The following is a 17,192-nucleotide window of genomic DNA, read 5'->3' on the forward strand; positions in this document are numbered from 1 at the left end:
TTTCCCATAATATGCATTTTACATAAATTTTGAATACTCCCTGTACATATGATTTCACAATTTTGTGTAAGAAATTGCCTCTCTCTCTCTCTCTCTCTCTCTATATATATATATATATATATATATATATATATATATACACACACACACACAAATTGATTAAACTACATTCCTCTTAATATGACATGTTAGAACATACTATTTTTCATTTGTTAACTTCCTTTATTCCTGTTTACTAAACATTCACTCTGTGTGTTGAGCACTATGTTCTAGTTTATGAGGATGGAGATTTGAAGATAGGATTCCAGACAGTAAGCAGGGGAGCACAGACATTATAATGGAGTGGAATCACTGTAATAGAATTAAAAATGATGCTTTTGGTCCATGGAGGTCCTTTACTGTTCCCACTTCCTACTTACCCCTTCAACGTCACCTTGAGTTTTCAGTGCCTTACATATGATGTTCTTTCTTCCTCTCTGCATTGTACAGGCTATGCTTTGTGTCTGGAGCATTATAACTGCTCTCTATTCATTAGTTAAGTATTTGTTTAAATACATTTATTCCAAGCCATCATTCTCGAACACTGCAGTCCATAAACTTTTTAGATCGTAATTATCTATAAGTGTGTTTTAAAGCTGCACATTTTTGTGCATCTCCACAGCAGGACTACTGATGAGTAGAGATCAAGAATATTCATTTCAATATGTTTCACTGGAACGTGTTGTGCATTCTGTTTCATCACTGCTGCCCTGGATCGTGTTGGGGCCATGCTCCCAAAGCTACAATGACTTCCCTTACTGTAAGATTCATTACCTGCAATCATTGCTGGTCTGTGGATTATTCTTCCAAAATGACTGAAAGCTCACAGAGATAGCAGAAAGATCTGTTTACTAGTCATTGCAAACCTGCTATCAAACACATAGCTGCAGTTGTCAAAGGTGCCCAGTGAATAGATGCAGGTGTTGCACAAGAGGAACAGAGGTTATTCAGCTAGTAAAGGGGCAGAAAGCTCTTCCCTGCGTGCCTGTTCATGCAAGAGCAAGCAGCTCAATGGCATGTAGCCCAGTTGGGCTGAATGAGTGGGTGGGAGTTTGGCTGCTAAGTCAGGCCAAGGAGTTGAAGTTTGTTTTTAGCTAATCCACACTCAGTAAATAGAGAAAGGTGTTAAGTGTGGCAAAATAGGGGGGGGGGGGGGGGAGAATAGGATGGAAGGGGCCATGAGACCCGAAAAAGCCATGGACAGGTTAATTTACTTTAGATAATTACTTGATATTCTGTATCCTGTTTTTCCTAGTGGAAACTGGGTATAATTGTTTCATTCTGTTTCATTTTGTGAGATGCAATATGTTCATAGAATGTGCAAATGAGCACATCAAGAAGAGCATGAAAGTATACAAATGCCAAGTGTGTCTGTGTGAGTGTTCCAGGTAGTCTGACATTACACATTCAGAACTCAAAGATGAAACAGAGAGAGCCAGTTCTTGAACTTTGGGCATTCCTAGTAGTTAAGTGTTGAGCCTGTGTGTCCTTTCGCTGATAGCCACAGTAACTCTAGAGGGAAACAGCCTCAGCTTGAATGTACCGCTGAAACATTCCATTAAGACGTTTCCCTTTATTTATATTTCATCTCGGTACAACGGTTTACTCTTAGAAAACCTGGTCATGTGGGTGTGCATGACTTGTTCTGTGTTACTTTATGATTCAGTCTTAAATGACTCTGGACATACAGCAAATGTCATGTGAAATCCTAGAGAAATGTCTGCTTTTAGCTAACTGCTGATATTTTCCTCTTATTTGTGTGTGTGTGTGCATGTGTGTGTGTATATAGATATATATGAAATACACTATTAAGCCTAAAACACACATTAAGCCTAAAACCTGCTTCATAAAATTAAGCTACATTCCTTCCATTTCTCTTTTTGTGTTAAACAATTCTGAGTGTGTGAAGTGTTGTACATTTTTATGCTAAAATTGGCTGTCCTACTTTCCATGGCATCACAAATCCACGAGATTTAATAGAGAGCATAGCTTTACTTTGAAGAAATAACAATATTTGCAAATTAGTGTAGAGAGTTTTAAAATAACTGAAGAAGTTAGTCTACAATAAATTTATCAACTGAGTTATTCAACATTTGAGTATTTCAGCTTTTCAATTGTGAATCAGTATGAAGTGGACATTTACTAGAAAGGTTTCACAATAAGTCCATCGGCATTTTTTATTTCAGCACTACCTGCAAAAAATGCTGGGTCATATCGAGAGACAATGAATCCAGGCAAAGGAATTTGGGAGTAGTGAAGTTGGAACAAGGATATAAGATACTACTCTTTCTTTCTTTTTTTTTTTTGACAGGCAGAGTGGACAGTGAGAGAGAGAGACAGAGAGAAAGGTCTTCCTTTTTGCCGTTGGTTCACCCTCCAATGGCCGCCCCGGCTGGTGTGCTGCGGCCAGCGCACCGCGCTGATCCGATGGCAGGAGCCAGGTGCTTATCCTGGTCTGCCATGGGGTGCAGGACTCAAGCACTTGGGCCATCCTCCACTGCACTCCCTGGCCACAGCAGAGAGATGGCCTGGAAGAGGGGCAACCGGGATAGAATCCGGCGCCCCGACCGGGACTAGAACCTGGTATGTCGGCGCCACAAGGCGGAGGATTAGCCTATTGAGCCACGGTGCCGGCCTGATACTACTATTTCTACACAAACTGTTTCAGTTAGAAAAAATGAGCAAATTCAAGAGACCTATAGTATGTCATAATGACTAGAATTAGTAACGAGATGTTAAATATTTGAAAATTGAGGAGTGTAGTTTTTTAGTGTTCTTGAACATAATGTACAAGATGGTGCACATATATGTTACCTGGCTTGATTTAGCCATTCTATAATGTTTGAGGATACTTCAAAAAGTTTGTGGTAGAATGGAATGAAAAGGAAATTTGTTTGGATGCAAAAGCAATTGGAGATGCATGCATATGATTTTTTTTAAAGTTTTATTTTTATTTGAAAGAGAGTCACAGAGAGAGATAGAGCCAGAGAGAAAGGGAGAGAGAAAGAGAGAGAAGCCTTCCAATCGCTGGTTCACTCCCTTAATGACTGCAACAGCCAGAGTTGACGTGATCCAAAGCCAAAAGCCAGTAGTTTCTTCCAGGTCTCCTCCACAGGTGCAGGGGCCCAGGCACTTGGGCCATCTTCAACTGCTTTCTCAGGTCATAGTAGAGAGCTGGGTCAGAAGTGAAGCAGCCAGGACTCGAACGGGTACCCAAATGGGATGCCTGTGCTGTGGGCCAGGGCTTTAACCCACTGCACCACAGCACCAGCCCCATAAGTGATTTTATTATATGTATCTTTCATGAACTTGTTGAAGCCCCTTCCTATACATATTTCAAAATGCCATGTTGTACAACCCAAATGTATACAATGAATAAATCGATGCACAAATCAATAAATTATTGAGTAGTATAAACTATTCATTACAGGCACAGAGCTAAGAATTGTATTTCCATTATTATACTTTTTCCACCATGATTTACGTGGCAGGTTCCATTTCCGCTATTTTACTGTGCCCCAAACTAAGCTTAGGCAATGGAAGTCACACCTGCAGGGACATCAATCATCAGCCTAAGTCTGTCTCCTTCCAACCTGCACCTTGTCAACATCCAGTGCTATTTCTATATTCGAGTTTGAGAGCAGGGAACCAAAATCTAATAAATCAGAAATTGTGTTTCAATGATATTTAAAGTGTATTAAGAGGGAGTAATTAAGTTAATCTTGAGTTAGGCATTTGGAACTGTAGTGGATTTTTTTTTCTAAGGTACTTGTGGTGCCTTTGGATAGTGATATATATTCTGAAGAGTAGCCTTGTCTGAATGTCACTTGAGTCAGAGTAGAATACTGGTGATTTTCAGCGATGTGGCCTTGGTTTGCTTTCCCCTTCTATCAACTCCTGAGTAGTCACATTCACTGTTGTGTTTGGCTTTGATATTCATTCTCTGGCTCAGCATATACCTCCTAACTCATCATGGTTGTATGCAATTGTAACCTAAAATGATTACAAAACACAATACAGAATTCAGTTAATTTGAGACATTCAACCAAATAATTTATATCTTTGTTAGCTCTTTTAAGGATTTATTTATTTAGTTGAAAGGCAGAGTTACACAGAAAGAGGGAGGGATCTTCCATCTACTGGTTTACTCTCCAAATGGTCACAACAGCTGGGAATGGGAAGGCCGAAGCCATGAGCCTCAAATTCCATCTGGATCTCCCATGTAGGTGTCAGGGGCCAATGTACTCGGGTCACCCTCCGCTGCTTTCCAAGGTGTATCAGCAGGGATCTTCATCAGAAGCAAAGCTGTTGGTACTTGAACTCATATGAGATGTCATATGGGATGCTCATATGGGGTGGCAACTTTGCAGGCAGCAGTTTAACGTGCTGCTCCACGATGCTGGGTCCTTTTCTAGTTTTTGTAATCTGTTTTGTTCCAGATAATTGATATAAAATTATTTTATTTTAAAAGAGTGCCGGTTCACTCCTCTGAATCCAGGAGCCAGCGACTTATTCCAAGTCTCCCAGGTGGGTGGCTGGGACCCAAATATTTGATTGATTACTTGATGCCTCCCAGGTTGTGCATTAGCAAGGAGTTGGAATCAGCAGTAGAGCAAGGGTTCCAACTGAGGCATCCCAATATGGGATGTGGATGTTTCAACCAGTGTCTTAATCAATATGACAAATGACCCAATAGGCTAGCCTGTCTTTTAACTTGAGTCTCAGTTGTTTTACCTGTAAACTCTGGAGGTTAAAAACTCAGAAAAACATTTGAAGAAAATATGAATAATGTTTTTAAAACAATCACTACAGTGTCAAAGAGAACTACTCAGTGAGTGGTAAATGTTGAGTTTTTCTCACCATTTATTGTTTAGCAAATAATTATTCCCAGCCACATGTTAGCACTATTGTAGAGGGGAAAAAAAGACTTCAAGCCACCTTAATTTTCTTTCCTCTGTTCTGTGTCAGAATATAAGAATTCACTACGTTAGCTGTCCTATTAAGAGGATGTTCTTATTCAGGGTTTCTACTTCTCTCTGTTTCCTCGCAGAAGCTCCACAGGGTCTCCATCCTTCTTAAGTGAACAGAATAAACACATTACCCTAAAGACAAAATTTCATTCAAAATCTTTCTTCCTGGTAGAAGAGAAATGCTGTTTTCATGATTTTTCCCAATGTATTTTTTCTGGTATCTGGAACTTGTACCCGATAATGCAAAAATGTCGTTGCCATTTTGTGCTCTTCTTGTCTTCTGTCACTTAACTCAAGTACTTCTGATCTGGAGCAGATATTTGGCCTAGTGGTTAGCATTCTGATGTAAATACCCATGCGACCCATTAAAGTGCTTGGGTTGATTATCAGCTCAGGCTTCTGACTCCAGCTTCCTGCCAGTGCAGACCCTGGGAGGCAGTGATGAGAGCTCAAGTAATTGTATTCCTGCTGTCCACACATGAAAGACTTGGATTGACTTTCTTGTTCTCAGCTTCAGCTTGGCCCAGTCCTAGCCATTGTAGACATTTAGGGAGTGATAGCAGCCCCTCTGTCTCTCTGTCTCTGACTCTCATGTAAATAAAATTTAAAATTTAAATAAAATTTAAAATCTCTAACTCTACCTCTTGCTAAGTACCGATCAGTAGCTAACATGTAGCTTGAGATAGTTTAAATGGTTTACATTATGGTGTCTCAAGTGCATGGCATCCACTTTGCTGAAGTTATTGGATCTAGAAGACTGCAGCATAATTGTGTGGGAAGATTCAAGTAAGATGTGGAGTTTAGTGCTCTTGATAACACATAAGCATACATGATACTTTCATGAGTAAGCAACACCCTTACATTGTCCCTGAAAGATATCTGTGCAAGTATTTGGAAGACAACAGCTTCTTGCACACTCAGGCTCCAATGGACTTACATTAAAATCACTTGGGAAATACTCAGAGCATCTCAGAAATGGAGTCATAGGCAGAATTATGGCCCAAAAAGTTGTCCATAAACTAATCCCTACAACTTGTGAATGTATTAGGCTCTATATCAAAGAGGAATGAAGGCTACAAAGGAAATTAATGTTGACAATCAGTTGTATTCAAAAAGGGTGGGGGGTTAACCCAGCAGTTAAGGTATCTATTAAGACATGGAAGCTCTGTCTGTTTCTGTGTGTGTGTGCATGTGAGTGTGCACCTCTCAAATGATACAAATAGAACACCAAACAGGGGATTATACCATATTATTAGTGTGTCATCATCACAAGAGTTTTTACAAGTGAAAGAGAGAAGCAGAACAAGAATTGTAGATAGATGTGGCTATGGAATAAGACACAGAGAACACAGCACTGCTTGCACTGAAAATAGAGTAAAGGAGTCATAACCATGGAGAGTGAATGGCTTCTAGGAGCTGGAAAAGACAAAGACATGAAGTATTACCTCCAGCCTCTAGAAGAACTCCAACCCTGCTGGCACCTTGATTTTAGCTCAGTGAGAACTATCTCCAACTTCTAACCTACAGAACTGAACAATAATAAATTGATGTCTCAAACTGTGTAAGTTTGCAGCAACTTATGACTATAGTCATGTACAATTAGTACACACAATTTCTTTCTTTTCCCTGTAAGAAGAGAGGGGTGATAAATTGGTGAAGTTTAAGTGGTTTTTAATGGAGGAGGGTAAAATGGAAGCAACAATTAGAAATTGCATTATTAAGGGATATTAATTTCTAATCTTTGTTTACATTCTCATCACATTTTTCCTTAAGGTTGCCAACACAATGTATGCTTAGACATCAGTGGAGTGGAACTTTGACCATTTAGAGATCAAAATAAAATTATAACTTACCTGATAGAAAAAGTCCTTCCTTTTCTAGAAATAAGCAGATTATTTTAATAAAAATAATCTTTTGAACCATCCAGGTCCATTAAAACTATTGTACCTTAAGAAAAATCAGGCTCACACATTGCCATTTTATGTAATTGCGTCATATCAGTTTGTTCCAAGGACACTTTTAAAGAGGAAGAAGTGAGATACTGAGTAATCGTACTATAAATCTTAAAGAAAATGAGACATCTGATCTTGCTGTGAATCACAAGTGATTGTATCCTCATTTTTTATGAAGATTCAAAAATTGTTTGGGGAGCTGAATGCTGGAATAGGAAATCCATTCTAATTCTCACCAATCAGTACTATGGACAAAACCAAGCAAGTAGAAATTCTGATAGAAAAGGAATGTATTAAAGTAGTTGGCTTAAAACAGTTAACTTGATACATGATTGGAAAGACTATTATGACTTCTAATCTCTCTGTCTACCTCTCTTCTTTTCTATCCTCTTGCAATATTTTTGAGTGAAATGCTATCAAGAGAGTTGTAGTAGGCTTACAGTAATCTCCAGCATCCATAGATAAATGGTGATGAGGATAATGACACAAATTCTATGAAACTCATAGAGTACAACATAGATTTATTGTCTTTGTTGCAGTTCATTAAATACATGAATGAAAATTTAAAAGTTTAAAAAATTTTATGTCAAAGCATAGACCACCCTAGAAGCTTTTTTATTTTTTTAAACGAAATGTGATTGATGTAGATGCTTGTGGTGGGGATGGGGTTGGTGACAGGGGAAGGGAGTAGGGGAGGAGTTTCATTATTTAAATACTAATAAGATAATTTCTATATTGTCATATATTATCCAAACAGGATGTGCACCATAGTTCTAAAAAAGACTTTTTTTTTTTTTTTTACATTTCAGAGAGCCTTGGATTGGATTCTGAAGTTGCTAAGGCAAACACCATGGGTTTTCTTGGATGCCTATCTTCTGTCCAGTATAACAACATAGCACCATTGAAGGCAGCCTTGCGTCACTCCACCACTGCTCCTGTGACTGTCCAAGGAACATTGGTAGAATCCAGCTGTGGCTCCATGGTGGATTCAGATGTCAATGCAGTGACAACCGTGCATTCTTCGTCCGGTATATCCATAGAATGCCCCATGGGGCTTCCTTTATTAATAGTACTTTCACCATCTTCGAGGAACTTCTAGTTTAAAGAGTTGGCTAATACTACTAAATTCCTTGATTGCACCTCTTTTAAAATCATGATTTCTTTTTGAAAAGCAGAAAATCACACAGAACCCTCATTCATAAATCTTCTCTTGCTTGCCATTCCTCAAATACCTTTTTCTATCTGTTTTAGTCACCACCATCCCATGTTTCTTCAAATGTCTCTGATATTTGTTTTAATCAGGTAGCGTGAGGTGACAGTCTTGCAGATAGCTGTCTTTTATAGAACAGCTTGCTAATAGTGTCCAAGGAAAGAGCGCACACTGCACCGCCACACAGAGCCATATGAGGAAGGCGCAGGATTGATCAAGAGGCAGAAGGAAAGAGGGAAGAGTGTGGCTTGGTGACTTTGTTGTGGTTTCTATGGAAAGGAATGGGTGAGGCAGGATAGAAGAGCCTGATCAAGTTTAGGAATGGATAATTTGAATATTTTAACAAAGGGTCTATCTATAGGAACTGTCTTCAGTTATCTAATACTTAGCTCTGGAGTGTTTGGTAACAGGGGAAATGTTAGCTTGGCAGGTGTAATTTAAATAAAGGAGGTATTTTGGATATAGACTTTGGATTGACTGGTTGATATATGAAAGGTGTTTTTGCAAGCAAGGTCTTTGTTGTTGTTGTTGTCTATAGGAACCAGTTTGCTCTGGTAGGAGTATAACCCACTCCTGCTACCTCCTGCCATAGCTAGCAAGGTCTTTAAGATGTCAAAGCATCATAAAACATAGAAAGATTTTAGAATTTAATTAATGCGCTAAGTTAAAACTGAGACATAGATAGATGGTAGGTCGGAGGGTAGACAGACAGATAATAAATAAATGACAGATAGATAATAGCAGTAGAGTTCTACATTCAAGTTATGCTATGCAGTAGCCTATGTATGAATAAATAGTCTATTCAGGATTTTCTGTGGAGTTTTTCTAAATACACAGAATACATAAGCTGTTTAGATTTTACTGATAATACTGATAGGTAGTATGGGGTTTTGCAGGTAGTGGTGGCGAAGGGATTTGTCTGAGATTTTTTGACAAACCTCCTAGGTTTCTATGCCATTGTACTTCCCTCCCCTTACTGCCCCTGACACACAGTAAGGACAATGGTAGTTGTAGATGAACTTGTCAAAGATTTATGAAGAACTGGGTTGTGTGTGGTGGCTTAGGGAGAGGGGTTTGCGGCATTTAGAAGGTGGACCATTATAAAGCTCCAAACTGAGGAGTTAAAAATATTCATGGAAAATGAGTGTTATTTTTAATTTCATTTTCCATAAATTTTTTGAAGAGTCATTGTATGTGAGTAGAGGTCCACATTTCTGGTAGGATTTAGCATATTTAGAAACCAGAGAAACTGCCCATGCTAAATCTCCAGATGCGGTTGTGGGAATCTAACATTTTAAAAATGGGAGGCTCTTCCAAATTTTGGATATGTATTTAAACTGAGTCATTCTTGTTGGAAGGAAGGGATTGAAAATAAAAAGGTGGCTCTCAATTGTTAAAGATAATTTAGACATGTGGTGAAGACAGGAGGCACTATTGAAATGAGTGCATCACTCCCTTGTAGGTCACTCTGCCGCAGGTCTGCCTGAAGATGGATACAGGCATGGCATTGTTTACTCATGCCACTGAAGCTTTCAGTGTATCTTATACACGTGATTTATTCTCAGCTTTAGTAAATATTAGAGCATCATAATTAAGAAACTGAGTTCATGTATTTCAATGTACTTCATTAAAATATTCTAGGACTGAAAAGATCTGGGCCAAAATCAAGGCTACCTAGGCTTCTAATATTAAAAGTAGTTTATTGTGAAGGGCATAATCTGAATCTTAGAGTGTGGTTAAGATTTGATTATTTCTAAGCAAGTAGGAGATGTTCTAACAGGGCCATTGGCATAGAGAAACACAAGAATGCTAAGCTCTAGAGGAGAAATAACTATGGGAAATATCGTGCTTTTAGATTCTTTCCTTCTCCCCCACTTTTTGCCTTACTCTTTCCCCTCCATGATTGTATTTCATCTCTTCTGATTTCTCATTTTCCACCTTGCCTTTGCCTGCCTACATACCCACCCACCCACATACATACAACATTTCCACTATCACCTCATTGTTGTCCACATGTACATGTGTGTATGTATGTGTGCATGCATGCACATGTGCTGTGTAATCATCTTTGTTTGCTTACAAAGACCAAGTTTTCCACTAGAGCCACCATGCGACAGTCCAGAATATTTGCCTGTGGCCAGCCACTTCTCTAACCACACTGTCCTCTCCAGTTGACCCCGTCAGCCTCTCTCCAAGTTCCAGTTTTACAAGTCCTAGTAAAAGGTTCCCTGAATGCATTACAAAAACAGGCATAAGCCGTCATATACTGCTCACTCCATCCTGCAAGAAACATGAACCAAGCCTCCCTCACGTGTGCCTTCACATAGTGCTGTAGCAAGTATCATGACACAAGAAAGAGTAAGAAAAGTTTTTGTCTCCTGGGCTGCGCTCTCCCCCTGGTAAGACTAGGACGAACATGCTCATGTGTGTGGATGTTGTAACAAGTTAATAATTTATAATAGGAAGCAGCATTTAGGGCAGGCATTTGACACGGACTCTAAGCCACTGTTTGGGATGCTTGCATCCTACATCAAAGTGCCTGGTTTTAAGTTCCAACTCAGCTTCCAATTCCAGCATCCTGCTACTTGCACACCCTGAGAGACAGACAGCAGGTGATGGCTCAAGTATTTGGGTACCTGCCACCCACATGGGGAACTTAAATTGAGTTCCTGTCTCCTGACATCATCCTGGTTGAGCCCTGGCTGCTATGGGCATTCAGTGAATGAATCATTGGATTGAAGATCTTTCTCTCTATCTCTGTTTTAAATAAAATGAACATAAATAGAATTTTACAAACAGATTTATCAAGCACTTATATTGTGTCAGACATAGTTATAAAAGCACATATTAACTTTTAATTCTTACAAAATCTTATGAACTATAGATGAGAAAATTGAATGACATTACAGCCCACATGATGTCATGAAGTAGAGTAATCATCCATTGCCAAGTAAGTTATGAATTATGAGCAAATAAAAGAGATTGAGTTCTGCTACTACCAGGTCATCTTCAATCTCAACGTCTTCTTGGAGGTGGTAAAGTAGAATATGATAAGCCTGAATGTGGCAGTTGATAGCCGTGGTTTGGCTACTACTGTGTCATGATTGAGCTGTAGGACTCTGGACAAATTACCTACTGGCCTCAAGCTAGTTTCTTATATTTAAGAAGATAGGCTGGCGCCGCAGCTCAATAGGCTAATCCTCTGCCTGTGGCACCAGCACTCCGTGTTCTAGTCCCGGTCGGGGCGCCAGATTCTGTCCCGGTTGCCCCTCTTCCAGTCCAGCTCTCTGCTGTGGCCCGGGAGTGCAGTGGAGGATCTGCACTCGCATGGGAGACCAGGAGAAGCACCTGGCTCCTGGCTTTGGATCAGCGCAGTGGCCGCAGCGACCATTGGAGGGTGAACCAATGGTAAAGGAAGACCTTTCTCACTGTCTCTCTCACTGTCCACTCTGCCTGCCAATATATATATATATATATATATATATATATGTATATATATATACATATATATATAATATACATATATATATAAGAAGAAAAATAATACTCATGCTATAATTTCTGGAGGATCAAATGCTACAACAATAATATTGTGGCTGTTTATTAAATGTGTAGTACCCACAAGATCCTTGAAATTCGACATGTATTATGTATGTATGTACACATAGGTATCACTATCTGTTTTTTATACTAGTTCAATTTATTTTTTAAATAGAATTGGGGGCAATCACTGTGGAGCAGTAGGTTAAGCCACTGCTTGGTATGCATCCCATATCAGAGTACTAGTTTGAGTTCTGGCTACTCTGCTTCCAATCTAGCTTCCTTCTAATGTATCCCAGGAGACAGCACTTGATGGCATGAGTGCTTGGGCCCCTGTTACCTACATGTGAGATCCTATTTTCCTGGCTTTTGGTCTGATCCAGCCCTGGCTGCTACTGACAGAGAATGAAGCAGTGGATAGAAGATCAATGTTTCTGTTTTGTTCTGCCTTTCAAGTAGACGAAAATGATTAGTAAACATTAGAAAAAAAGACTTTGCTCAATGTCATCAGATCAACACGTGAAAGAATCAGGATTGAGACCCAGCTCTGTGTGCCTTTAGACTGGATGCTTTCTTTCCTTGTAGCACATAAGGTGGTGTACATGTGGGGAAGATGTGTCAAATACATTAATACACATGTAGTATAATTCTCCTCTCAAGGAGGGTTACTCTTAGGGGTCTTATTTCTCCAGCATGATGGTCCCTCCTTTTATGGCATATATGCTTGAGTTGAAAAGCAATTGTCATTCATAAGAACCATCCATAAAAAAGAAGAGCACTTGAGAGCACATAGAGGAGGCACTGCCATTATCTAGCTCAACAACCTATCTTACCAGCTATGTGGAAGTTGATGGGATTTTGAAACTATGGGATGTAAGCAGTATATGTCAAATACTTTTGGTTGTCTGTTTCTTTGAGTTCCTTCCAAGATGTCAACAGAACAATTAGAGAGCATCTGTTGTAATCCACAGGTGTGTCATCTCCTCCCTCTCAGTGCATTGACTCGGGGTGAAATTTGATGTCTCTTCCTCTTTTTAGATCCCTTTGGGAAGGTGGATGAGCGGGAACCACTTACCAATGCAGTTCGAAGTGATTCGGCAGTCATTGGAGGTAAAACATTCAATGTTGTCAGAAGCAGGAAGCATGCAAATGATCCTCCACTCTGGAGAAAGTTACCTACAGCCTTGGTGCACCAAGAGCCCTGCTTCCTCTGCAGCACTCCGCGCCTTACATGAACAGTCGCGTGTGCTGCGTGGTCACAGGCACTCACTTCCACGATGTCACGGATTCTGTGGGTTGTTCTGCTTCTGGTTCATCAGGTAGCTGAGCACTGAGTCAACAGCTGGGACGTTCATTTACAGACAGGCAGCCTGCACTCTGTTCATCTCATCCAGTTGTCATTTTTTCCTAAAGCACAAACAAAGCAGGCCAATAAAAAACATATGGGGAAGAAGCTACGTTGGCGCAGACAGATGGGTATAGCTTCGCTCCTGTGGGGTTTCCTCCACCAAGTGATTTTGGTTAGATCTAATCATCAGAGAGACACCCATGGGGCTGGAGTTTCCAATCTATCCGCACATATGGTTACAGAAGTAGATCTGGTCTGCTCTGCTGCCTGTGCAGTTCCCGCCCACTGCCCTGCTTTTCCATGTTCTTGTTGCCTGTTAGCCTGACCCTTTTTGAGTCTGCTTCAGCTAGGCTGATGCCTGTAGAAGCTTGATTTTTCTGTCTGGGTCTCTCAAAACAGAGGAACTATAAGATGTCACCGAGAGACTAACTTCTTCCCCATCTGAGAACAGTAACTGTAGCAGGTGCTCCAATCCTTGCCCTTTGGCAGCCTCGATGAACTGATTCACACCAGAAGGAGTTCTCCTTTTAAAAGTTGGCAGTAACCACAGTAACCATTCACTTGACTTCTATTAAATGAGCCCTAGCTACTAGTCAGGCCCTGTGCTAAGTTTAGGGGTACACAATAAAAGATCTGGAAACTGCTCTAATAGAATTCACAGTGTGCTGGGGAGGGGAGAGTTAACCAACAACAGGAAGCAGAAATTTGGCCGTGGGGACATGATGGTGCACCACTGCGATAACTCTAAAAAGCAAAAACCATTAACTTCCCTTACAGAAGCTCTTCAAACATCTGAGCTGCATTTCTGCTCAGGGAAGAGGTTCAACTTGATTTTTGCTGGGCATCAAACAATGTGGAAGAGAATTTTGTGCCTGTTTTTCTTCCCATGATTTCTAATTTTGCAAGTGGAGGAAAGACTTTTGTGACTGCTAACATTTTGCCACATATTGATATGACTTTTTGATTCTTTTTAAGGACAGGAAAATTAGCCCAGCCCCAGAGGAAAATTCCTGGGAGTGTGGGCAGCCTCCAACTCTGAATATCCCATGCATTATAAATTGTTCCCTATTTCATCTCTTAAATCTGAAGGCCACCCATGGGAGTCACTCACAACCACTCACTTTATTCATAGGTTTGTTATCTTGGGCAGTTTTCCTTTATCTTGCTCTGTAACATTTGGAGAACATACCATATAATGACTTAGAAATACATTTGGAATATGTGAATGCATATATATTTACAATATATAAATACATAGTATATAAATTATAGACATTCTTAAAAAGCAATGCAGTCTTCATCATTGTCCCAGCTCTTCAAAATTTTGTGGAAAACATTCAGTCAAAATACTCAACTCTCCAAGAACTGTGTTTATGAAAATCATGATATAGTGTGTATGAAAATGACTTTCCAGAATGCATATTTTTTAATCAATATTTACACTACCTATGAAGAAAAACAAAGCAGCAGCAAATATAATTTACTAGGACTAAATGCTCCTATTTATTGATTACCATTGGCATCTTCCATTATTTTAATTCTGAGAATCCTACATTTGTGTTGAAACACATACACCAACTTCCACACTTTCGCTAGCTCTTGCTGGTATGCCTTTCAAATCCCAAGAGCCTTCCTGAAAAAGGTGGGGATGAGACCTTGAGTTTAGTGAGGGCGACTTGCAAAATAGATCCAATAAAATCACATAACATCAAAATAAAGGAGTCTGATGTGCCTGGGCTGCAGCTTGCCACCTCCATGGACTCTGAGCGTCAGGAGTACAAAGGTGTCCCCTCTCTGAGCTACCCTGTGATTAACAGGGTGAATGGTAATGTAGGGATTCCTTCAAGTTTTGGTGAACCTTTAATTATTAATGATGATTTTTAACAAAACAATTGTAAAACAGTACAAATGTACATGCAAGGAGCATGCACTGGGATGAAACATATTTATATTCTAGGATGCTAAAGTATCTTCAAATACCCCATTGCAAGGTGACAAGGAAATGTGCTAATTACAAATGATGGCAACACATTCTTCAAAACAGATTTTGAAAAATAAGAAATCCATTGCTAGAGTCATCTCCTACTTATAAGATGGCATTCTTAGTCCATTCAATAGCTACTTTTATTATTTAAACTGCCTTTCAACCTAGTTAGTGTGAGAGTGGAAAGTTTACAGGGATGAAGACCGGAGGCACTTCAGGAGGGCTTTCTGCTCCTGCATTTGTTTTGTTACGTTGCTTTGCTTTTTCTCCACCAGCCCTCGTGTCTCCCTCTGCAGATACTGCTCTTCTCATGTTCCTTTCTGTCTCCCCTCACCCTTTCTCTGCAGGAGTCATAGCCGTTGTGATATTTGTCATCTTCTGCAGCATCGGCATCATGAGCCGCTTTCTGTATCAGCACAAGCAGTCCCATCGCACGAGCCAGATGAAGGAGAAGGAATACCCGGACAATTTGGACAGCTCCTTCAGAAATGAGATTGACTTGCAGAATACAGTGAGCGAGTGTAAACGAGAGTATTTCATCTGAAACTCTGCAGGGTCACCTAAAACTCTTTTTTTGAAGTTCCTGTTAATTACTATTGTTTCCCCTCCCACCTTCTCTCCTGGATGTTCATTTGGGTCATTATCTTTCTCTGAATTGTTTTCCATTTGGTTTCTGGAATCTACTTGTGTCCAGCACAGCATCAATTCCCTTGACCCAGCTTAGGAGATCAGGCAGCTGCGGCTACTGCCTTCCTCTCTGACACCCGTCGTGGTGAACACGACCTCTCAGGAGACTGACGTTACTGTTCTAGACAAGGAAGAGACACATGTGTGCACACATGCATATTCACTTATGTGTTCCTCAGTTGTGCAGACATTAGATCTGGCAGACTTGCTTTGAACTTGAGCTCTGTGACTTAGGCTATCACAGTCATTCCTCTTCTCTTTCAAGTCCATTCGTACTAGGGAATCCAGGGCATCTGAAAAGGTGTAAGAGAGGTTTGTTTGTGACCATTTAAATTTCCTTACCAGAGGCAGCCCCTTACCCTAACTCATCACTGTTATCCTCAATGACTCTTGCCCCTGGGTATTTTCAGATGTAGGATTGCTGCTAGTAGTGGGCAATTGCTTTGCTCATTGCTGACAGCCCTCTCTTGGGGCTGCCTCTTTGGAACAGCACTCAATAGCATAAGCCTAGGGGAAGCATGGAAGTAGTAGCTTGAATCTAGGAGGTAGAAGGAAAGCTGCTAGGAAGTAGATGCTCCATAACTTCAAAATCGCCTCCTCCACTTCCGTAAGAATTGTTAGCTAGGTTATTCCTGGATTATTATATTGAGGTGAAAATATATAAACATATATAGATAGATAGATAGATATATAAGTTGCTGCAGCATAAAGAAATTCAAATAAGAGTTGAAAATAGTATCTGGCTCCACAAAATTGCTAAACCATCCTAACTCAGTTTTAAAGCAAAAATGGAAAAATAAAACTGCATGAAAGAAGAGAAATACCAGAGTTCTTCCCTTCCATCCACACATTAAATATTTGGTGCACAAAGTAAATACAGGTTTGTAGGCATCACAATTTAGAACAGATGTAGTGAGTCCACTTCTGTCTGTTGAGCTGTTTTCTGAGCAATTTAGGATTCACTGAAATGTATGACATTCTGGTCACTTCTAGCTGACCACAACTTGATTCTAGAGGAGCACCTATGTTCTGTAGCACACTGCATTTTCAAACATACTAAATGATGTAAGTATAAGTCCCTTACCCACACACATAGATTTTTTTGCAGACTTCTACTCCTAAGTGAGTCAGCAACAAATTTCAGGCCTTTGGCTCCTTTGGTGACAAAGCGGCAAAGTTATTCCTCCAAGAAGACACCTAGCATTCACGTATGAGGTGATGGTGAGAGTACTGCCAACATTGCTATAACAATACACCTCACTCTTGGCCCCTGGCTCTTCTTGGAGAAAAAGGAAACGAGAAGATAACATGCTGAATATGCCAATTCAGTGATGCATAGATGTGGACCGTACCTCCTTTGCCTTTGCAAGGAACATTTGATCTGGAATACAATTACAGCCCTGCTGTTGGCCAGGCTTGATGGTTAGCAGATGTTCTGTCTTCTTCCTGGGGTACCTCTGCT

At 40.1% G+C, this 17,192-nt stretch overlaps 1 protein-coding gene across 2 annotated transcripts in view; it reads left to right on the top strand.

Annotated features, from left to right (window-relative positions):
• CNTNAP5 (contactin associated protein family member 5) overlaps positions 1–15,587 on the top strand; it is a 967,841-nt gene extending 952,254 nt beyond the window's left edge. For both annotated transcript variants that reach the window (XM_062199074.1, XM_062199079.1), the window contains exons 22-24: positions 7,771–7,989; positions 12,750–12,821; positions 15,391–15,587. In XM_062199074.1, coding sequence (XP_062055058.1) covers positions 7,771–7,989; positions 12,750–12,821; positions 15,391–15,587 — 488 coding nt within the window. The remainder of the gene's footprint in view (positions 1–7,770; positions 7,990–12,749; positions 12,822–15,390) is intronic.
• The last annotated feature ends 1,605 nt before the right edge of the window (positions 15,588–17,192 follow it).

Source organism: Lepus europaeus, chromosome 1 (assembly GCF_033115175.1).
Source record: "Lepus europaeus isolate LE1 chromosome 1, mLepTim1.pri, whole genome shotgun sequence".
NCBI lineage: Eukaryota > Metazoa > Chordata > Mammalia > Lagomorpha > Leporidae > Lepus > Lepus europaeus.